Source organism: Urocampus carinirostris, chromosome 2 (genome assembly GCF_059441175.1).
Source record: "Urocampus carinirostris isolate Australia breed hairy pipefish chromosome 2, RoL_Ucar_1.0, whole genome shotgun sequence".
Taxonomy (NCBI): Eukaryota; Metazoa; Chordata; class Actinopteri; order Syngnathiformes; family Syngnathidae; genus Urocampus; species Urocampus carinirostris.
The window spans coordinates 25462798-25486418 of NC_142350.1; the positions used below are offsets into that span (position 1 = coordinate 25462798).

General features: G+C 37.8%; 2 protein-coding genes across 3 annotated transcripts; one reads left to right on the forward strand and one right to left on the reverse strand.

Annotated features, from left to right (window-relative positions):
* The first annotated feature begins 1565 nt into the window (after positions 1-1565).
* Positions 1566-4762, forward strand: rpl15 (ribosomal protein L15). Of its 2 annotated transcripts, none has more exons than XM_088326027.1 (4): positions 1566-1696; positions 2173-2354; positions 3215-3351; positions 4402-4762. In XM_088326027.1, the coding sequence occupies exons 2-4, from the start codon at positions 2183-2185 to the stop codon at positions 4705-4707; spliced, it is 615 nt and encodes a 204-aa protein (XP_088182153.1). In that variant the 5' UTR covers positions 1566-1696; positions 2173-2182; the 3' UTR covers positions 4708-4762. The 2 variants fall into 2 exon arrangements, with proteins under 2 accessions (XP_088182153.1, XP_088182154.1); XM_088326028.1 differs by lacking the exon at positions 1566-1696 and adding an exon at positions 1724-2095.
* Positions 4763-5038: 276 nt separating this feature from the next.
* LOC148371494 (thyroid hormone receptor beta-like) lies at positions 5039-23363 on the reverse strand. The gene is made up of 9 exons (XM_088326025.1): positions 23078-23363; positions 16293-16624; positions 13978-14078; positions 13753-13900; positions 12113-12318; positions 10173-10259; positions 9953-10099; positions 8556-8814; positions 5039-7277 (listed from the first exon to the last, which is right to left on the reverse strand). The coding sequence occupies exons 1-9, from the start codon at positions 23104-23106 to the stop codon at positions 7039-7041; spliced, it is 1548 nt and encodes a 515-aa protein (XP_088182151.1). The 5' UTR covers positions 23107-23363; the 3' UTR covers positions 5039-7038.
* Positions 23364-23621: the final 258 nt, after the last annotated feature.

Here is a 23621-nt window from a genome sequence, read left to right on the forward strand (position 1 = left end):
ATAAACGTAAACAGCTTGACAATATCAATCACATTACTATGCATGGTGAGAGATTTGTCAGCTGGGGTTATAATGTTTAAAATTAACTTCTTTTGTGGAGCACCAAAAGATAGGTCTTACCTTTGTAGTTCTCTCTGATAAGACTAACAACAAACCCCGCCTCCTGGTCACATGTTAGAAGCCAAAACCAAACCCCACCCCATACCAGCAGGTGGCACTGTTGGACTCAGCATTGCAGGACATTTACCAAAAACTATACATATATTTCAGCAGGAATTTCAATAAAATAAAAGTTATTATTACACCCGTTACATGTGTTCCACCTTTTAAGAATGTACGCAAAATATTTGCACATAATACTTGAACTACACGTGATGTATACGAAAATCAGGTTACTGAATACATTTCTTTTTTTATCTAATGAGACTGTTTTCGAGTTTATCTGGTTTTCTGAACTCATTTCAAATGTAAGCCCCTTCAATTATGTCGATTTCATACACACACACACACATAAATATATATATATATATATATATATATATATATATATATATATATATATATATATATATATATATATATATATATATATATATATATATATATATGTAACCGCGTTGTACGTGTCCCACCAAAGATCCACATTCACGCTGGACTGGATGATGAGGTTTTTATTATTACAGTTTCTGCAAATGGATGAGTCACAACATTAGCTTTTTCTGCTGGGTTTGATCTCTTTGATCTCTTTGTAGTACTCTGGTTAAACTGACAACAAAGCATATCAAAGAGCTGTCTTTTCACTTTACAGAAAATACATTTTAGAATATCACAATACATTTATAAATCTTTGCATTTTAACAAGATACTTTTAACAAGAGATCGTATAGTGGATTTTTAACGTTTACAATGAATTCAACATGTTTTTCTTTACTCTGAATTTTAACCAACATCATCCTTTTTTAATGTATATGAAAAAATAGGAATAAAAACAATAATGAGTATAAAAATGGGTACAATTTACCTGCAAATGGATGAGTCACAACATTAGCTTTTTCTGCTGGGTTTGATCTCTTTGATCTCTACAAGGGGAATTAATATTTAGTAAAACAGAAACAAAACGAAAATAAATCAAAACAGCTTGACAATATCAATCACATTACTATGCATGGTGAGAGATTTGTCAGCTGGGGTTATAATGTTTAAAATTAACTTATTTTGTGGAGCACCAAAAGATATGTCTTACCTTTGTAGTACTCTGGTTAAACTGACAAAACCCCGCCTCCTGGTCACATGTTAGAAGCCAAAACCAAACCCCACCCCATACCAGCAGATGGCACTGTTGGACTCAGCATTGCAGGACATTTACCAAAAACTATACACATATTTTAGCAGGAATTTCAATAAAATAAAAGTTATTATTACACCCGTTACATATATATATATATATATATATATATATATATATATATATATATATATATATATATATATATATATATATATATATATATATATATATATATTTAATTCTCCTGGTTTTCGGGGGTCTCGAGTTTTCTGTTGTAGTACACTCCATTCGATAGATGGCGGTACTGAAGCTGATCCGACCCGTAAATACAAGGATATACGCCACTGGCGTTTCCTAAATTGCATGCTGGGTAGTATCTCGCTCTCTTTCTGGCTTCTACGCCATCATGTAAGTAGCAAATCATGCCGTACTTTTAACCACCATCTAACAACATCTTGGCTTTTACGGCTGCATATTTCCAATTAATTCTAAGTTCTGTGTGCATGTACTAATTACCAATGAGAAGGAAAGAGTATTTATTGATTTAAAATTATTTTCTTGACTTAATCCTAGTTTTTTCGATGCTAGCTGCCTTGGCACTCGTATTATGCGTTCCTCTGAGAATAAAACTATCATGTTCGGTCCCAAGCCATTTGTTTTGTATACTGTTTTTTTTATAATCAGCCGTACGTTTGACAACGCTATCTCCTGCTTAATTTGACCAATGTGTCAAAACGGTGTCCTCGAGACCTTTTCATATTATATATTACGGGAGCTGGTATAAATATGAAGGACGACATATCGACTGTATGTTCATGGCTTTCGTTGAGTTATTTAAATAATGTCATAACATGCAGTTGCTTTTATTCCTGAATTGTTTGCAGATAATTAAGCATGGGGGCATATCGCTATATGCAAGAGTTATGGCGCAAAAAGCAGTCGGATGTGATGCGCTTCTTGCTCCGTGTACGCTGCTGGCAGTACCGCCAACTGTCTAACCTCCACCGGGCACCGAGACCAACCAGACCCGACAAAGCCCGCAGGCTTGGCTACAAGGCCAAACAAGGTAACTTGCAATGTTGTGAAATTTAGACTGCCATTGATAACTTTTGATCTGTGAATTCGACACCAACTAACCACTTCACATCGTAGGCGTGGTTAAGACATGAACGGTTCTGAATCAATTAAATAACGTCCAATTGAGTGATCTTAAAACTTTAAATCAAGTCAAAACGGTGGAGGGATGATGTTTCCGCTTTTGAACTTTATCTGTTCATGCACACTTCCTAAAAGAACTATTCCCTCCAATGTAATAGTCTGGTTGGTTGCTTCAACCACTATGGTCTTAAAGGCACCATTTCTGGTGGTGTGTCGTACAACCTTGTGGTTCTCATCCTTTTCCAGGCCAACATGTTTCCACCTGGCCTCGAACTGTTCACCTTTTGCGTCTTAGGCTAATGTGCCAACCCCTTCACTATGGAACAGCAACATTAGCTGTACGGAGGGCTTCAATGGTACATATTAACGTGATCCTATGCACATTACCTAACAGTCATGTGTTATGGACCCCTACAAGCCTAAGCATGACATGTTTGTGAAACGTGTTAAGAAATATACTTTATTTATTTTATTTATATCCATCCTTAAATGGAGTCATCATGACTTCTTCACAGCCTTTTTTTATTATTAATCATGGCTCTCTGCCTTTCAATGCCGATGAGCCGTATATAGGTTTTAGCTTAACGCAGGGAACTATGTTGACACTTTCACCTGATAATGACTGGACCAGCGATCGTTAAAAACAGATTTTGTTAAAATTTGATTGTCTTACAGAATCTGTGTTGAGAGTACTGGGAACCAGCGTGATTTTGTTTGCACTTTTGATGGATGTTGCAGGCTCTTACACTCTGCATTTTACTTCAACAGGATATGTCATCTACCGTGTCCGTGTGCGCCGTGGTGGTCGTAAACGTCCAGTCCCCAAAGGTGCCACTTATGGAAAGCCAGTGCACCACGGTGTTAACCAGCTCAAATTCGCTCGCAGTTTACAGGCCACGGCAGAGGTACGACCAACTAACTTATCTAATCCAAAGTTATTATTTTTCTTGTCTTTGTGTGCAATTGATTCTAATTGAACGACTGTCAGCCGGCAGTCAGGGTGTCACTAAATGCGCTGGCTTACTGCCAGTTGGCCTGGGCGATATGAATGATTCTTATGTCATTTTTGCTATGACAAAAACGTTGGATAAAAGTCAATAATCAAACAAACTACCACCGGAGAAAATAAGGGGCGTTAATGCAATGAAAACTCAAGTTCCAGACTAAAATCCAGGAGGAAAACAAAGTGATGAGGACCAGGCAATCATTTCGCAGGAATATTGGCTCATACAAAGGAAACGCAAAAGGGCTACAAGATAAGATGGTCAAATTGAGCAATCAACAGACACAGGATAATATACAGCAGAGCCACTTAAAGCATGCTGAAAGTCGTCGACAAGGGAGGCCCTATCTTATATTGTTTGGAGCCATTTTGGCTACTTACACGTTTGAATGATTAAAAAAACAGCCATGTGCGCTGCCAACTTTGTGGAACAAGGCGGGCCACACCACAAACTTATTTCGCAATTAAGAGTAGTTCCTGCTAGAATACATGAGAGGAAAAGCCATTGGGCTCCCATACGTGCTGGCAGACGTCAACAAGCACTGGTCCCTATGAGTGAGCCAGCTAGCAAGACGCTATCTGTATACCTCCCCCTGAGAAGGTGATGGTTAATGTTCCTTACATTTGGGAAATGCTGTGTCATAGTTTTACTGCGTGTCTTTGTTCTGAAATTGAAGATCGGTTAAACAAGCATAAGCTTGTCAACTTTCACCCGAGGGTCTAAATTAGACTTAAAATCTCAAAGGAAAAACGGATGTGATAATTTTTTAAATCAACTGATGAGAAATGTTTTGCCATAACAATTTATCATATTGCCCGGGCCTAGCAACAATTGCATTTCGAGTGCATATACACCGACAGAGTGCAGGGGGTTGTGGTTCACTTTATCCGGAAGGGAAATAAACAATTGTGATTTTGAGAGTCCACTCATGATTTTCGTTTGCCGCTGCAGGGCCGTGCCGGTCGTCACTGCGGTGCCCTGAGGGTGTTGAACTCGTACTGGGTGGGCGAAGATTCCACCTACAAGTTCTTTGAGGTGATTTTGATCGATCCCTTCCATAAGACAATCAGGCGCAACCCGGACACCCAATGGATCACAAAGGCCGTGCACAAGCACAGAGAGATGCGCGGCCTCACCTCTGCTGGAAAGAAGAGCCGCGGCCTGGGCAAGGGCCACAGTTTCCACCAGACCATCGGAGGATCTCGCCGTGCCGCCTGGAAGAGACGCAACACTCTGCAGCTCCACCGTTACCGCTAAAGCTCGTCACTCGCCGGCTTTTTCGCAAAAAAATAAAGTACCTTTCCTTTGGAAACGGCCTGGCTTGTTTCATATGAACATTATTGCACGAGTTTTCCCCTGCGTTAGGATAATGTGGCCTTGAAATCACCATTAAAAAAAAAAAAAAAAAAAATTTCTACCAACAAACATTTCCTTAACATCAAACTAAAGAAAAAAAACTAAGCATAGTTCTGAAATAACTAAACCTAATGGGAGAAAAGTACACTAATAGGAGGATTAATCAGTAGCAAAGTGTTAATGTTTCCATGCTCAATAAAAAGCAAGAGAGCGAAGCACTTTTGAGGCAAGGTTTTTAATGATTTTCATCCGTCATACACTGAGCCAGCCAAGTACAAAGCATTAAGTTGAGCACGTGACAGGATTTTATTCTTCTACTAAACATTAAAAAAAAATGTATTCAAAGAAATATCTAAAATTACAGCAACATTATTTTCTTTACCAAACTATTTTTATCACCCCTGGAACCATGGAGACCTCAATTGATAAAAACACCGTCGATGAATGCGTCTTTTATAAATTAAACTTAATTAAAGTGGTGCTAGGATTGCATTTTTACACAATTTTAGAAGTCTTTTTGAAGTGTGCCTTGAGAGCACAGCAGTTGCAACGTTTGAGCCATGGGGGAGTCTACATTAGACCAACCTGAAAAGGAATTCATTTTGTCAAATGGTTGAATACAATAACTGGATCCAGTTGTAGATGATTCGAGATTAGGAGTCATTTTCTTCAAGTGTAAATTTGTCTACTCACTTGATTCTCAAGAACTTGAAAATGTGCAAGAATGGACCATGGTGTGTAATTTTGCTGGGTCTAGAAAACATTGACTTCTTTTTAGAAAAAATTCTCAGTGGGTTATGAGCCATAGTTTTTTGAAAAACGCTTGTAAATCCAATTAATGCTTGCACATGGATCCAATATCATTGGCTCCTTGCATGTGTGTCCATTAAAACGAATCGCTAGAAAGGTTCAAGAACCAAAAATGACACGTTAATACTATGACTGATTCTGAAGTTATTAAAATATTTTTTTAAAAACTGATTGGGATTGCAACAACTTATCAGTAGAATTGATTATTAGAAGCGTTGGCAACAAAATTAGACCGTCCATTTGTTGTATCACGTGATGTATGAGCCACTAAGGACGTTCTATCAATGTAGAAATGGATTGGGTCTCGGTCTAAAGTTCAGGGCTGTAGTACCACTTTTATCCGGCAGAGGGAATCAAGACCCTTTTTATAAAAAATGTAATCTAGTTTTTTTTCTCCTTTCTAAACAAAATTGGCATCAAAGTTTCAACGTTGTTGTGTTTGACTGTGAAAAGAAGTTAACAATTTTCAAGGGAACAGAAAGTGGTGCAAAGTACACAGAAAAATCAATCAGAAAATAAAGAAAATACTGATAATAACACGTTTACACAAGGGTCAGATTCTTAAGCATATTCTATATCATTTTGATATTGGGGTGATTATATTCCAAGGCTTAACCAAGAAAACAAATTTGTTGACAGAATTTTGAAAAGTCGGCTTTCATTTTTTACATGTTTCTTTGTAAACTAAAAAAAACTGCTACACATTAAATGTATTGCTCTTTTTTGTGTGATAAGTCCAAATATAATATATGATCTTTGGATAAGGTGGAAGGAAAAGAGTATCTTACATACCGGTATATTTGAATGTATTTTGTTTACTGTCAAGTTCATTGACAATTGGATTTTTTATATCTGTCCAAAACTTCAATATTAGAATAAATCGGAGGAAATTAAAAATGTTTTTAATAAATGCTATTCATCGAAAACAATCAACCGTTTCAAAGATTATGAAAATAATCGTTACATGCAGCCGTATTGCCACTGGAGCTACTAAAAGACGAGCAGAATCGAAATACCTAACGGTTCAATTTGAAATAATCTTCGGATTACCTATACAAATAGTGCCTTAACCCCAATATTTGCTACATTTGTTTTTTCTGCTTTTGTGTTTGTGATATTTAATTCTTGTTTGCTGAACTTTGTTGTTGATGTTGCGAAAAACATGTTTTTTTAAGCCTTTGAATCAACAATGATGCAACCTATGGTACAATAAGTGGGGTATCTTGACCCTTGGTACTATCAGAGTATCCATAGCAAAAAAAGAACAGATACGAGAATTTTGATTACATTTCCCTACATTTAAAAGAGAGGAAAAATGGATGAAAAGAAAAACAGATCAATTCCAAAGAAAAGTGACAATAGCCTCCTGCAAATCCTACCTAGCGCAAGAGCTAACGCCAGTGTACCCATTGACTTTTGTGCTCAATCGATGAGCTCCAAGAAAAGAGGAGAGAAGAAGTCCGTTGGACATTCAACTTTCATGTGCAGAAAGGGGTTGGCGTGGCAAGCGCCGATCATTCGCAGATCCGTCACCTTCATCAGCAACTTTGGCCAAAAATGAGCAACTTTGTGTTTGCGCTGCTTAATATAGTGTTCAAAAGCCAGCAAGAATTCCTCTTGGCACTGTTCAATCCGCTCCACGTTACCTAATCCAGGACGATCTGGGGGGGGGGACATGGAATAGATTAATTGTTGGATTTTCATGTCGTTATAAAATTCTCGGATAGAATTGAACACAAAAAAAGAACGACGAGGAAAACAACTCTTTGGTGTATCTCAAGGGTTGAGAACCTTTTAAATATATATATATGATATATGGGTTTTTTTTTAATTGAGAGAGAGAGAGAGAGAGACCCACCATACATTTTAAGTCAAAATTCAGCAAAACCGCCAGGCAAAAGCTAACTTTTCAATGCATGTTATTTCTCTGTGTTATGTTAGATGACTGGATACAATTTATGAAATAAGAATAATGACTTTGTCCGATATCAACAAATATACCACTTTAAACTCTTCTTCCCCCCATAGTTACTTGAGATCGATTGGGCTCATTTTGACCTTCATTTTTTTGTAAATAACGGTTACATCACAAGGTGCAAGCAGAGTTCCTTTGTAAAAATGTCACAAAATACTGCATACTGACCTATTTACCCTTAGTGCAGACGGTGCTGGGCAAAGAAGTGCGCTGTGTGCATTGCTACGTCCACCCTCTACCGCTCACCCAATCAAATTGCTCCATGTGCTTGGGTGGCTCTTGTGGGTATTTACAGTTGGTTGAGCGGGTTTTTTAATCCTTAAGTGTCTCAAGAGTGAACATGGATTATTTAATGAGCTTCCGTATAATGGATTCTTAAGGGGTGTACAGCCAAAACAGGGTCAGCTGGTGCCACATCTTGACTGCAAACTGTAGTTAAAATTGTGTCCTATAAATACTGGACCTGTTAGTAGAGTAGCTTTGGCTCTGTGTACACCAAATCCTATATTGACTAGACCAGATTTTGGATGCTACAGAGGAATTTCCTCATGTAACATTTTTTATGTACTCATGAAAACGAGGTATATATGGCCCGCGAGCCATACATTTTTGACTGCTAGTGTATTTGACCATGAGTTGGCAATTTGCCTTATATTTCAAAAAACAATACAATTTTAGCTGAGATAGCGTACAACATGGCCTTCTCATGCACAAAGACGTACACCGTGCCTTTGGAAAGCGGAAGTCCTGCATATCATTTCCACAATGAAGCTCCTGTCATGCAGTGTTTTAGGATGTGAGAGGAAACCGGAGAAAACAGGCTTAAGAACATGCAAACTCCAGACAGAGGGAAATATGTTTTCCCTTTGTTCTACTCATTCATAAACCAGGAAGTAGATAAAATATCCCACCGTTTAAATATTTTTGAACGATGGACGCAAACGTTCGAACTTTGTGTGCTCACCTGATGAAAGTAGAATAACGGCTTGTAAAAGAGCCACTTCGGAGTCGTCCAAGTTAAAGGAGGATAGCGAAGCAGCGAGGTCAAAAATGGCGTCCGAAACCATGGCCAAGGCTCCATTTTGAAGTTGATCTCGTGTGAGCGCCATTTCTCCGTTAAGCTTGAGCGTCTGCTTCTGGGGATCGTAGCGAACGGCGGCGCGCAACGACATGACCTCCATGCAGCAGCCTTTCAGCAAGATGATTTGGTCTTCGCGTGGAAGCTGGCAGAAAGAAAAGTATAGGGCTTTCACCAAGATTCCATATTTATTCTTAGTACCGTACCTTTCAATACTTTCACTGCCTTTCAGTAGTTTCAATATTTTCTTTATGTTTAATAGCACACTCTCCTTTTACTCTCTATATAAATAACATCACCCGGTCAGCCTACTTCCACCTGTACTCCATCAACCGTCTCCGTCCCTACCTCACCCAACACACAACAGCCATCCTCGTCCATAGCCTTGAAACCACACGCCTCGATGACTGCAACTCCCTCCTCTTCGGCTTACCTCAAAAGTCCCTCCATAAACTTCAGCTCTTCCATAACTGCTGCACGCATCATCACCAGAACCGCCTCTCACCATCACATCACCCCTGCCCTCAAGCAACTCCACTGGCTCAAAATCTACCATAGAATCAACTACAAAATCCTGCTCTACACCTACATGGCCATTCATAACCATGCGCCTCCCTATCTCTCCGACCTCCTATACATTGCCACGCCATCCCGCACCCTCAGATCACCTTCCTACCTCCGTCTCACTACACCCCCTGCCCGCCTCAGCTCCATGGGGAGCAGCTCTGCCCCCCAGCTCTGGAACTTATTGCCGCCTGACCTCCAAAATTCTCCGACGCTGTCCATCTTCACATCCAGACTCAAATCTCACCTCTTCAGACTTGCCTTTTCTTGACCATATGCCTCACACACACCGCTCCTTTCAACTATAAAGTGACCTTGGGTGTCCTGAAAGGCCCTTGGAAATACAATGTATCATTATTATTGTTATTATTGAGGAGGTTACAGCTGTTTTCAGGTCTTTCACTACCTTTCAGTACTTTGAGTATTGTCAACTTTTAACTTTAGTAGATAGAGAGAACCCGACATTGGATTTTGAAGTTGCAAGGAGAGCCGAGAGAGAAGCCTTCAGATAAGAGAATTCCATGCCATCCTAAAGCCTTCCTCAAGGTTAGAAAAAACAAATCAGCCTTAAGGAGTGTGGAAATCAAAGAATAGCAACATGATCGGCCATTAGCGACAATGATGTAATAGTCAATACAATACAATGATAACTGGCCTTTTTTACAGTATTCTAAAAAAACCTTAAAGATCGCTCTTGTCTGTTGTGTGATTGCACATACCTCACAAAACATTGGCAGTTTTTTGGCAAAGTCCACCACTCGCGTTATAGCGGGTGTGATGATTTTTGTAAATTGTCTGAATGCTTCTAAATCCACTTTGTTTTCTTGGAGGGTATTTAACGCGGATGGATTAGCAGTATTTTGAAGCTGAAAAGAAAAGAAAAATCCAAATATGATGTGAGGAAAAGTCATTTAAGACTATATTGACATTGCATACTACCTTTGTTTCTTTGGTCGCCGCTGCCCTCTGCTCAGAGGTGTAGAATAAATTACACGTTATTTCATTAAGAAGCATCGTTTCCTCGGCCTGTAAGATAACCAGCAGGTGTGTGAGTGTTTGAATTAAAAAAAAAAAAAGAAACACTCCTAGTGAAAATGGATGAAAACAAGTTTTAAATGTGTTTCTTTGGTAAAACTCAGATGTCAATCATTACGTTCGGGTCGGACAGGACCAGACAAAGCTTCTCTTTCGCTGCCTTTTTAAAAATGATCCACCTGTCATTGTTCTTCTTTGTCTCTCCGTGTCTCTTACTCTTAAGGTGCAACACTAGATTCTTAAGGACGCACTGCTTTTGTGGTCTATAGTCCAATTTTCAACCCGTCAAAATGACAGACGACCTTCACATTTTCTCTTCAGCCTAAAAAAATCCACCATTGAAGTTAATGCTGGGGTCTCAAACATGAGCACCAGAGTGCCCCGTAAGGACAGCTGGGGTGCCTACGGAAATTGTCTGAAAAAAACCTCCGCAGTGCTTGGTCACTGTGATTTTCTAGTAAAATGATATTTTTAGAGGTTGACAGAGTTTGGCAACAATTAACCTGGTAATAACATAGTAACAACATAGTAACAACATAGTAAGGACATGATAAGTTGTTATTTTCGAAACTGAGTGCACTTTGCGCTAATTGGTAACTAAAAGTAGTTCTCAGCTTTAAAAAGGTTGGAAACCTGTGTGTTGATTTAACCCCGTCAGACACTGAAATATGAAAGTTTAACTTCAAATTTGTTACAAAATACCGTCTATAATTTGTTATCATAAATCAGCTCTCCTCCTCCCGAGTCCTCACAAAAATATAAATTTTAGGTTTGCTTCGGGCTTGGCTCTGCAGACTAAGTGAATTGGTCGGTCTTGGGCTGGGTCGGCCCTGAAAACCAGCGGCCCAGGGTCGGGTCGGGCTGGATTTATTTTAGGCCCAATCTCACCTGTGATCAACACCCCATATTCATATTCAGAGACACCTTCTGTAATATATATGTTATTATAGTCAATGAATCAAGGAATCTGTCATTTTTTTCAATTAATTCATGAATCGGATTTCCTAAAGACATATTCAATTTTCTACTCTTTATTCAAATATTGACATTTTGGACAGAGAAGAAAAACAGCAGCATATTCTATACTATAAAACAATAAAAAATCCAGGTGTTTATCAATGAATTTGACAGTAAACAAAAATACATAAAAATCAATGCTATACACCTGCAAATATGTAAGACACTCTTTTCCTAGCACCTTATACAAAAACATATTATATTATGACTTATCATACAAAACAAAAAGAGAAAGCAATACCTTTCAATTTATGCATAGCCCTTTTTTTGTCCACAAATAAATGTATCTAAAATGTAAACCCACAATATGCCTAAAAAATCCTCCCCTTGAGTAGAGTTGAACATGTCATTATTATATTTTTTCTTTTTGCTCTATTTATTGTATTAACTTAATTCTTTTTTCTCTGTACTTTTGCAGATTGTTAACGTTGTTTCATGATAAACATTCAAACACTATAGAGTTGAAATGTATGTGCCAATGATGCAATGTTCAATCAAAAAAGATTTTTAAAATATGTAAAAAAACCTTTATATAGAAACAGTCTTGGCACTCTCTGTCGCATCAAAGTTGTACTACAACTCTCAGCGTCACTCTCATTTGCATTGATTTAACGTACTTTGCGCCTCATAAATCATGTGACGCAAGAAATTGATGATTTAACCAGTAGCCAATGTGTCCAATAATCGATTTTAATCGATATTGTCGATTAGTTGTTGCAGCCCTAGCCACTATAGTTACTATTGACTGATTAGGGGCATTGGGGGTTAGGGATGTTCTGTGGAAAACTGGTTTAAAAATGCGAACAAAACGAAGGGAAAACTCTTACCAAGAAATTTCTTTTGTGATTGAAGTGATTCCCTAGGGCATTTGTGGCCCTATGGGCCTCAGTAATCATACGAATGAGGTCCCACTCCTCCTGGGTTGGCTCCTGTGGATCCAAAAGCGTTTTATGTAGTTCTTCCTTCCGCCGACGCTCGCGATTTTCTTCAATCAGCTTGCGCTTGGCCAGCCTCTTGTGCTCATCTAGGACCACTTCGGGGGTTTTTAGGTTTCGGGGGTTGTGGCCATTGAGTAAAACAAAATCAGACAATTGAAGTCGATAAATAGACTATCGTTCAAAAGTTTGGGCTCATCCACACAATTTTGTCTTTTCCAAGAAAAATACATCTTTTTATTTAGAAAATGAGTACTCTAATTGCTGTATTCTTTTTGTAATATGAATGTCTTCCTTTTGTCGGCCAGTCTCAGATGTGGCTTTTCCTATGTCACTCAGCGTCTCGAAGTCGCCTCTCTTCACCGTAGAAGTTAACACTGTTTTTAACTTACTAGGTATCTATTTCTCAAACTAAAGACTCTAATGTACTTGTCCTCTTACATGGCTGTACCTCCCATTTCTCTTTCGACTCACCTGGTCACTAAGGACCTCGAGGGCCACGTGTCCCGCTTGATTTTGGAGGGTTCTCTTTTCAGGCCATAGAGATGATCATCTTGTTTGATCGGAATCAACTGTATTGGATCAGAGAAACCTCAAAAAACAGGCAGCCCTCTAAGACCGAAGCACCGAGGTCTGGTCAAGAGGCTGTTTGTTCTGTTCTCCGAAGGGAGTAGTACACACTGTTGTAGGATCCCTTCAGTTACTTGTCAATATCTCACATGGAATAGCCTTTATTTCTTCGAACAAGAATGTTAGGTTTCGCACAAAGCCTTTACTTTTCTGGCCATTGTGAAAAAGTAATCACAGCCACAAGTATAATGCACCAGATACTAGACTAGCTCAAAGGGTGATGGGTTTTATAGCTTCTCTAAGCAGCTAAACTGTTTTCAGCTGTGCTAACATCATTGGACAAGGCTTTTTTTAATCATCCGTTAGCCTTCTAACGCAAATAGCAAACACAGTGTACTGGTAGGATTCTTGTTATCTGTTTGCTCGAAATGGGCTTAAATACAGCTATCTAGATACCGCAATAAAAAGCAGACATTTGCAGCTAAAATAATCATCTAACATATTAAATATGCAGGGAGTGAATTTCTGCTGAGTTTCATGTCATCTTCATTGAAAAAGCAGTGTTTTTCCTTCAAAAAGAAGGACATTTCTGTGAGGTTCCATGGAACTGATTGCCTAATTGGGCACAACTAGGACTGGTAGTATTTAATGGCAACATTGACAGACACTAATTGTTGGAACCCACCTGGGCTGCACTCTAGAAACCCCTTGCTGCTTTTTAGTAGGATTTGTATTTATTCCAGCCCTCCCATTTTATGGACTGTGTTTTTGTTACCAGTTTTTCCATTTTTCTCCTCTATGGAGCATCTTTTGTTGCTTCCTTCTTCCCATTAAGGACTGAATAATCTGACACGTGTTTCTGCATTCGGAATTACTTTACGGAACATAACATTTCCCAAGTGACCCCAAACTTTTGAAAGAAAGTGTATGTATGTATATATCTGCATTTAAGGGCCACTTACAGTCTGTAGCCATTCCGACCGCAATGCACCTCTTGAAGCGACAATCTTGGCACTGGTTTCTGGTCACTTTGTCAATGGCACATTTGCTTTGGTACTTGCAAGAATAGGTTTGACTGAGATTTTTCTGGATTGTCCGCCTGAAGAAGCCCTAGAAAGCAGATGACAACATCTCAGAGATTTTCTACAAATATGTCTACGATCCGTTAAGCATATGCTCGTTGTTACCTTGCAGCCTTCGCAGGTAATACAGCGATAATGATAACCTGTTGCGTTGTCTCCACACACTACACATAACTCATCTTTGTCCAGGTAACTTGGTATATACCCTGTAGAAAAACAAAAGAGTTGCTATTTGTTTATTTTTGTATACGGTAAAGTTGGAGAATGCATTGGGTTAATTTGGCAAAAGGGCTGGGAGTAATGTTTTAAAATTAATTTTAGTCTCAAATTCAATATCTCGGCAGTGCGTGTGGGGAAAAGAATGTAGGCGTAAGCAATTGTTCTCAAATCCTCGTTGCCTTTTCAAAAAGAAGTTTCTTTATTTTTGCCTTTTTTGCAGGCTTGATTCATCCATCCATCTATTATCTGCACCGTTCATCCTCAGTAGGGTCGCGGGGGTGCTGGAGCCCATCTCAGCTATTGTCGGGCAGTGGGCAGGGGACACCCTGAACTGGTCGCCAGCCAGTCGCAGGGCACACAGAGACAGACAACTCACTCGCTCATTCACGGGGACAATTTGGACCGACCAATTAACCTGAGATGCATGTTTTTGGAATGTGGTCGCTGGACTTGAATCCTGAACCTCTGCACCATAGGGCTGTGCAATAACCACCCTACGACTACAGTAATAACTGGAGAGCGGCACGTAAAATAAAGAAACAAAGGAATAATTGTTCCAGTAATTTATTTGATTAAAAACGTGTAAGGTATATTCTATTCTATTCTATTCTAGTCTTCTGCATTTTCAATACATTTGGGAAAACATCAAGTAACTTTCACATTTTCTTAAGTTTCTTAAAAAGTATGGTATGAGAATTTCCGCCTGTAAAGTGACAGCAGAAAAACGGAATGGAACAATGTTGACAAATCAATTACAGTACATGCAAATACTTTAAAACGTAATTTAAAAAGTTGTTGTCATTGTTTTACAGTGTAAATCATTTTGTCTCGGATACACTAAATAAGTATTAAACATTCCTGTTATTTGGAGAAACAAGAATATATACAGGAAAGCAAAATTACCAGAGTTTGAGATGCTCTTGAATTAATGAATGAAAGCTTTATTTCAAACATTTTAAATAAAAACAGGACAAAAACAATTACTCAACAACAAAATAATGTTAACCTAACATATTCGAAAAGGTGTAGTAAGAAGCAGATGCTTATTTTCGCTACCCCTTCATCTTCCCTATTAATTACATTTTACAGATAGCTCCCCTTTTGTGTCTAAATATAACAAAATCTCACGGATATACATTTTACATAGGTCGGATATCAATAATTATAATAATAACAATGGTCACATATTTTATACACTAATCATCGTAGTACCTATCCCTCAAAGTCATAATGCCACTAGTCACCAAACATCACTGCGACACCAATGATAATAACAACAATAGTAATAATAAAAGTTATGATATAATAATAGTTACAATAACAACAAGGTTAACTGTAGTTGTAAACGCAGTTTTTCCAATCTCTAGTATCACTCATACCCCATTTTCTTCATCTCTGTATTCTGCCAATATTGTTTTTTTTGTATATGGATTTGAACAGGTGAATATTTGGACATTTTTTTTGACCTCGTCTTGTAAATGGTTCCAAAGTTTTACTCCACACACAGACACACACATACTTTTCCTGGTGGTTCTCACCTTTGGGATTTTGAATTTACTACAGCCCCTTAAGTTATAACTTTCCTCTTTCCGAGTGAATAACTTTTGGATATTTTCTGGCACTACGTTTTTGTTGACATTAAATAGCAGTTTTGAAGTGAAAAGTTTTACTAGATTATCTAATTTTAATCATTTGGACTGCAGGAATAAAGTATTAGTATGATCCCGATATCCTACCCTGTGTATAGTTCTAATTGCACGTTTTTGGAGGCTTCAGCTTCGAACAAAGTGCCAAGTACTATGAATGTGGTGGTGGGCGGTGAACTTCGGAGGACTCATTTCAGAGATGGGGACCAAGACCATATTGTAGTTAAACGAGTATGGAAAGCCAGGCCAGCAAATTTTGGGATCCTATTTATATTTTGTAGCATGGAATAAAGAGACAATTTTTGTTTGCAGAGAATTGCAGGGGTGGGGAAAACATTGATTATCTCGCAGGAACCTTCTGTCGCCTCCACATCCAATCAATAATAATCGAATCAATAGCTGCTGCATGACGCCGGGACTTGGATTTATGCTCGGATTTAAATCAGAAATCCCAGACATCATCGATCAAAGAGTCACCCGTAATTAACCGCGCAATTATTTTGAATACGAGACGAAAAAGCAAAACAGCAAAGACCTTCATCCAGGTATCTTTACCTTTCCTCTGTGGTCCTTGCATCCATGGCGCATGCGAGAAATTGGATCTGATCTCGGGCGAATATTCCAGGTGATGATGAAAATGATTCAGAGGGATTTCCATATTGCAAATATCACTTTTAAAGGCAGCAGGTTGGTGAGCATAAAAACAATTGTAGTGGTGGTTTGATGGCCAAACCTGCTCCAGGCACGGTGGGTGGTGAAGAGCTTGGACTTCACAGGCTCCATATTCTGCTTCCTGACCAGCATACACACAGTTTCCAGCAGCACCCTCACTGGGGTATTCCCCACATTGGGACATTTCATAAATCTCAGGTATGCAGTAATTCATCCTAGAAAATCCACAGCTGCAAAATATCAAATCAGGAAAGAAAGTCCGAAAGCTCCTGATTCAAAAGGACAACAAAAGTTCAAATCAATCAGTTCGAAAGAAGAGAAGCTAAGAAGCTAAAGGTTAGGGTAAAAAGTTGGAGCGAGGAAGTGTCCGCCCGCCAGCACTCATCTGAATTGGGACGTAGAGATTTATGAGGACGTAGAGTCTTAATCTCACACTCCGCAAATCCGTGATGTGACACAGACTGCGAAGATGTTACAGATTAAAACCTTTCGCATTGCACCTATGCTATATACTGTCGGGGAAATGGTCATCAATCGTTACACAAATTGAAAATTACAGCTATTAAGACATTTACTGAACACTTTCTCAAAGCAACAATTTTGCTCCGTACAGGGATGGGTGTTGAAGAAAGAAATAATTTCACAAAGAGAGACATTTTAGCAATAGTTTTTATGCGAAGAGGAAGTGTTTTTTTTGGGGGAGGGGGAGCCTTTGTCAAAATCATCCTTACGTTTTAGGACTGATGCACAAAGAGCGTATCATTGTTAGAAGAAATGTTTCTCATTCTTTATTGTTGATCTATCCACATTTAATTATTATTTCCTCCACTTGAGCATCTTTGACAAAAAAAGAAACAAAAAACTACTCTTATCGGTGGAAAATGTGCCCATCATATTTATCATATTTCCTAATATCGTTCCAAACACTGTTCCATACGTTGTTATCAATGACAATAAAGGTGTTCTATTCTATTCTATTGTAATTCTATTCTAGTCCTGATGATCTTGTGACATGACCATACCACTGCAATTTCCGTTGCTAGTAGGGTCAGGTAGGTTTCCTCTAATGGTTTGGTTTTTCACATGAGCTATATAGCTGATGCTTACAAGTTTTATGTAGCAGGCATCTCCATGGCCTGGATTTTCCTTTCCAGTTTTGCTGTGAGAGTCCATCTCTCCTTGGAAGTAACCAGCGCTTGCAGGAGTCTGATCTTCGATGTGACTGCTATCTTCTTGTTTCCCCAGATGAGGTTAAGTCTGGCTAGTCCGCCTATGGTTTGAGCTATCCTTGTCATGAGTTCTGGTTCTGACCCCTTTTCTAATATGAAAGCTTTTCGTTTGGTGACAGGTTCAAACTCATGATGGTTGATGGTGATGTAAACGGGGCTCTAGAACGGTGATATACATTGAGACTGACCACTTCTTATGTCTCCTTTAAAACCCTCCCAAATGAAATCCTGGGCCCTCTCTTTGGACCATTCCACTCATCCTTGGGAGCTTCTCGACCCAAGGCTTTGCTCAATGGTCATGTCATGATTATGACCTATTTGGAAAATCTGGAAAGTTATAAAAGTTCTGGTGGCCCAAGAACTCCGAGACTTTAGGGTAGCAAAGCGTTGAGAGATGGGTGCATACCCTTGCAGGGAAGTCAGACAGCTGCTTTTTTTGGTTTGAACAATTTTATTGACACTTTTAACAGCAAATAAACAATGTGAGGTTTGAACAATTTTTCTCGACAATTTTAACAGCAATTAAGCATATTCACAATTTCGTTATATCTGACCATATGACGTTTTAACAATTTTGGTGTAACATGGTGTCCAGAGAAGCTGATAACTAGTAAACCAAATGATCACTTTGCTGGATTAATGATGTCATTGGACCATTCAAACAGACTGCGGTGTGTCGATTGGTCCTTCACATTAGCACTGCCAACCAGATTCTTGTCTAAGTAAACAAACAAAAACGACATGTCACGTACATTGCTCATAAGTGGCGGGAATAGCTTCAAATCAAAGTGTATGTAACTCTATTTAAATGTTGCCGCACTGCAGTGGTTAGCACATTGACCTAACATGCGAAAGGTCCCTAATTCGAGACCGGGTGTACTTGCCCAAGACACACCACAGGAAATGGGTACCCTACCACCTGTGTGCTTAAGGAATACAAAAAATCAACCTCTATTTAAGCAGTTATTTGAATAAGTGCATTTCTTTGTCTTTTAGCCAGTGGTCTCCGATCTTTTTGAAACGTCAAGCTACTATTGTTACTGATTAAAGCAAAGCAAATTTCTAAAACAGAAACCTAGCTAGATGGCTTGCTAATAGCTAATAATGTAGCTTGATAGTTAGCTAGAAAGGTAAACAGGTAAAAAACTAAAAGGAAGCTAGTTACCTAGCTAAAAGAGTAAAAAGCCAACAAAATAGCTGTATAGAAAGGTAAAGAAAAAGCTAGATAGCTAGCTAAATAGGATGCCAAAATTGAACTTGAGCATCAGCAATAAAGTTAAAATGTTAGATACACATCATGCAAAAAAATAACAAGCTAACTAGATAGCTAAAAATGTAAAAAAAAATCTATGTACAAAACTAAAAAAAGTAGCCATATAACTAGCTAAAACAACTGCACATGTTTTGCTTATTCACCTTACAAAACCTATAAAGAGGTTAGCCTTGCCAATATAGCTTTTATCGGTGGGAGGTTGCACATGACGCAGTTGCTCATTTTTAATTTCGCACAGCAGAAGGAAGGAGACGAAGCATGCTCTTGAAATGGGAGCATGCCAGGCTCTTAACAACATGTTTCTCACAAGTTTTTAGTTTCCCACTACTTTTTCTTCTTTGGTAGCAACTAGCTGGACTATGGACGTTTGGTTCTGTCAGGATCCAGCACGCCACCTCCACCAGAGGGCGCCAACCAGGTGTGGAACTGGGCACACCTGCACTCATTCTCGGCACACCTAATGGTGATAACACTGACTCTTTATAATGACTGTTGGGACAGCACACGGGGTCGGGTCACAGCATTTGCCATTTCCTTTCTGTCTTCTGTTACCATGCCAAGTTAGGTATTTGTTTCTGGTTCGGAATCTATTTTAGTTGTTTAATAACAAATGCCGTCCTTTGTTTTGCGAACCTCCATTTTGACATTCCTGCATTTGGGCCCCCCTCTGAAAATGTGACAAGTTCAGCCGTTTAATTTGTAAAAACGTACTTTGTGTGTGACATTCAGTCTGTTCGTCCTGAAGTATACCAAGCCCGGAGAAAAAAAAGCCATCTTGGACTCTTTCCAGGAATGGAGAAGGAGGTTTTGGAATGGTTTGAGGCCCAAAGACAAATTGGATATGGAGTGTCTTAACTAAGTGTTGATTTGCAAGCTCTCAAGGAATATGAAGGCTTTACTGCTTCCGGTGTACACATTTTCGTCTATTTCTTTTTTGATGCCGTTTTTTTAAAGCAGTTTTAGTGGCTTGGCTTCTATGCGAGTATGTACGGTAATTCTCAACTGGTTACTTTCAGAGTAAAGCTCTACTGAATTACTTTTTTAAATGAGAGAACTAGTAACTTTATTTAATTACTGGTTCTTAGTAACATGCCTAACACTGCCAGCGGGTTATATGCCAGTTATCTGTTTATCATATTATATTGTGCCTTTTGTAGTCATTCAGTGTAAAAATAGAAAACAAAATTTGGATTTTGGTACATCACAAATTGACATTATACTCCTGCAATAATGTAATCCAAGCATGTCAAACATACAGCTTGCGGCTGGATCCAGCCTGTTTTAATCCAGTTTGTTCGATTATGTCAAAACTAAATAAATCCCTTCCTGAGTTTGATCAAAAGTTATGATTTATTTAATAAATACAAACCAAATGCCCCTTCCCATTACAGTAAAGGTGTAAAAGAGGTGATGTCCAGTCTGGTTTCATGTTAAAGACAATATTGTGCAGGGTTTTTTTCAGCTTCAGTGGGCCCAGCCTAGTAGTTTGATTTGATGTTATGTACCCGTTTACTGCTAAGACTCTTTTTTTATATTTCTTTTTTATTTCTATTCAGATAAATATGGGGCAGACATATTTTAATTTATAGCTTCCACTTGAGCTTGTTTATGCCTGTGATGTTTGTGGCGTGTTGGTTCAGATGTAAAGCTGCATTCACTCAACTGTCCAAATAAACAAGTTAACACATTGAATGCCAAACATTTTTTTTCCATTGTTAAATATGCTTAAAAATAAAATTTATTTTTTTCATCTGTGATTCTGATATATAGGGATATGCTACAAATGATAAAGCATAAGAGTGAAAATCAAAGCCCAAAATATGGAGTTAACATTGTTTTAGTGATGAGGCCTAGCTGAAAACACCGAAGTCTGGATCGGCTCCAAGGGCCAAACAGAGTTTGTTATGCCTGTTGTCAATCTGATGTAGGATACAGTAATTCTAAATGTGACTTTGCTAGTGACAAAATGTGTTCGAATTAATGTGAAGATGATGGCAATCCCATGCAAAAAAAGGCTCCTTAATGAAGCCTGAGCAGCTGTTATCAGTCGGGCTCTTTGAGGCAAATCTGAGTTTAAAGAAGGCTTTGATAGTACTTGAACTTTTCAATGAGGTGATGTCCTTGAAATACACTAATCTTGTTTGCACTTGAAATGTCTGTCGTCTACGCTTAAGTGTTGGGCAGACAGGACAATCTATCAATACTCCAGCAAGCAATCTGGTGTCTGAAATGGCTACCAAAAACTCTGCCTTGTACACACAAATACGTTGAAGAAGCCTCATTCGGGGGTACTAATCTTTTTCATTTACGAACATTGCAATATCATCATAATTTAGGCTAGTCTCTTAAGTACTATGTTGTAAATATATAAATACATCGATATATATATATATATATATATATATATATATATATATATATATATATATATATATATATATATATATATATATATATATATATATATATATATATATCTCAATACTCCAGCAAGCAATCTGGTGTCTGAAATGGCTACCAAAAACTCTGCCTTGTACACACAAATACGTTGAAGAAGCCTCATTCGGGAATTAGTGCATAAATAAATATAGATGCACTTATATATATATATATATATATATATATATATATATATATATATATATATGCTACTTTATTGTTTACCATATTTTATGAACAAGGCACTAAGTAAAATTATGACAATATAAATCTTTTTCATCATAAATTGAAGATAATAAGTGATTACTGGTAAGGATCAGAAACTGTTTTAAAAAAAATTGATTTAGATAGCCAAGATTTGAATCTTATTTGTTTTTCTTTTCTAGTGTTGTTCGATTCACTCCAGGTTCATTTTATGTCTTAAATATGTTCGTTGTTTTATTATTAACATTGTTTATTATTAACAGCATGGGGAATCATTCAGTTAAATATTACTTTTATAATTGTAATTCAAGAATTAAAATTAATATGAATAAAACACTTTTGTGTGTGAGATCTGAATTTGAAAATATAAAGAAATACAAAATGGATGTTGACAGTCGGGATTGGTAAATATGTATGTTATGTGCATAGTACTAATTTCATAAATCAATATATTTTTGAATCAGAATTGTTTGAATTTGATGAGATTATTTTCGATTTGATCCACCCCAATTTAATCCAATGCTGCTTAGCCTGAATATGTTTATGGGAAATATAAATGTTATGGTCGAGCAATTGAGTTTTTTTCTGTTAAGTATACATTTTCCTAATTGTATTTCTTGTTTTTTTTAATATAATTCTAACACACAAATTACATGAAAAAAGTAAACTAAACAAAAGAAAGAAAGAAAATAATAATGATAATAAATAAAAATGGCGTGGGGAAGATAAGTGATATAAAGATAGCAAAACGTTTACTGATATTAGTTTTAAATTGTACTCTTTAACTTCACATTTAGAGGCGATGCAAGTGATTTAAATACCTTTGAATTTTATAATAAGATTGACAATAAACGTTTATTTTGATATATTTCAAAATCATAAATTGCAAGCAGTACATCCCTCTAGAATAGTTTGAATCCATTGTCAATCTTATCAGCTATAAAATTTACACATTTTATAGAAGATTGTTTTGGAACAAGAACAGCGCCAAAATAAATATAGATGCAATAAATTAAAGATTGTGTCAAGTGTAAATTTGATTACAATTGCAAAACACACAAAGGAGTAGGACTTTCAAATTTAGTTCAAATTTAAAATGACATTTAAATCATCATTTCATGTTTTATAGGTTTATATCAGGTAACGTAAAGGAAAATCAATGTTGCTTGCAGTTCTACTGCTAATACTTGAATAGAATAGAATTGTCTTTATTGTCATTGATATCAATGTTGTTACACGTTGCATGCAATGAGATTAGACACTTGTAATAAAGAGTTCAAAGAGAGAAAAAAACGAGAATTCATGTTGATATAGTCATTGAACCATGACATTGCTATTTTGGGCTCTTTGTTTGGATTTGAAATAATGGAATTAGTGCATGAAACGTTTGATTGTGATAATAAATTAAACAGGTAGAGAGACAGCTTCTTCCTTAGACAGGGCCATCACAACCCTAAACGAACGCACCAAACTGTGAAAATAGTTCTTGTGGAAAGTAAAAGTACAAGTAATGAAAGACTTACCTCTTTGTTTTTTCCCACTTGATCGTCATGTCGGATTCAGAAGTAAAATGTGAATATTTTCCCTTTTTCGTCTTTAAAAATGCAGACTATTGCTGGTTTCTAACATTGTCGAGTCTTTGAACTGAATTCAAAGCCTTCGTGTGAGAGCCCTCGTCTGCAACGGTGCCTGTACTGCGTCAAGTTGGCGCGTTTGCTCTTGGGCAAGTCTTTGCACGGTTCAATTCCCTTTTGATCAGCTGCAGTGTGCTGTTAGGGGTTCAAAGCTACTGGTGTTAAGTTTGTGGACGCAAATCTCTCTTAACCTGGGCCCTCAAGTGACACGCAACGTCCTCACATACTCTACTCAGTTACCTGAGGACACAATAAGGCAGGCCTGGAGGGCAGGCCAATGCCACGGGGGCTAAGCATTTTTGCCTGGGGCCCAAGCTTGGAGACCCATTCCATCTTTTCATTTAATAAAATAGTTAAAATTCTTTATATTTCTTTGTAGATGAAAGAAAAATAATACCTTGGTTCTCTGTTTTAAGCACTAAATTTGATATTG

Bases quoted from the DNA above. Each gene is read 5' to 3' on its own strand.
- rpl15 (XM_088326027.1), top strand. From the start codon at position 2,183: ATGGGGGCATATCGCTATATGCAAGAGTTATGGCGCAAAAAGCAGTCG. The intron at 2,355-3,214 runs GTAACTTGCAAT...TTACTTCAACAG, and splicing joins TGGCTACAAGGCCAAACAAG to GATATGTCATCTACCGTGTC. The intron at 3,352-4,401 runs GTACGACCAACT...TTGCCGCTGCAG, and splicing joins GTTTACAGGCCACGGCAGAG to GGCCGTGCCGGTCGTCACTG.
- LOC148371494 (XM_088326025.1), bottom strand. From the start codon at position 23,106: ATGACGATCAAGTGGGAAAAAACAAAGAG. The intron at 12,319-13,752 runs GTAAGTGGCCCT...AAACCCCCGAAG, and splicing joins GGTCGGAATGGCTACAGACT to TGGTCCTAGATGAGCACAAG. The intron at 10,100-10,172 runs GTAGTATGCAAT...TTTTCTTTTCAG, and splicing joins CGGCGACCAAAGAAACAAAG to CTTCAAAATACTGCTAATCC.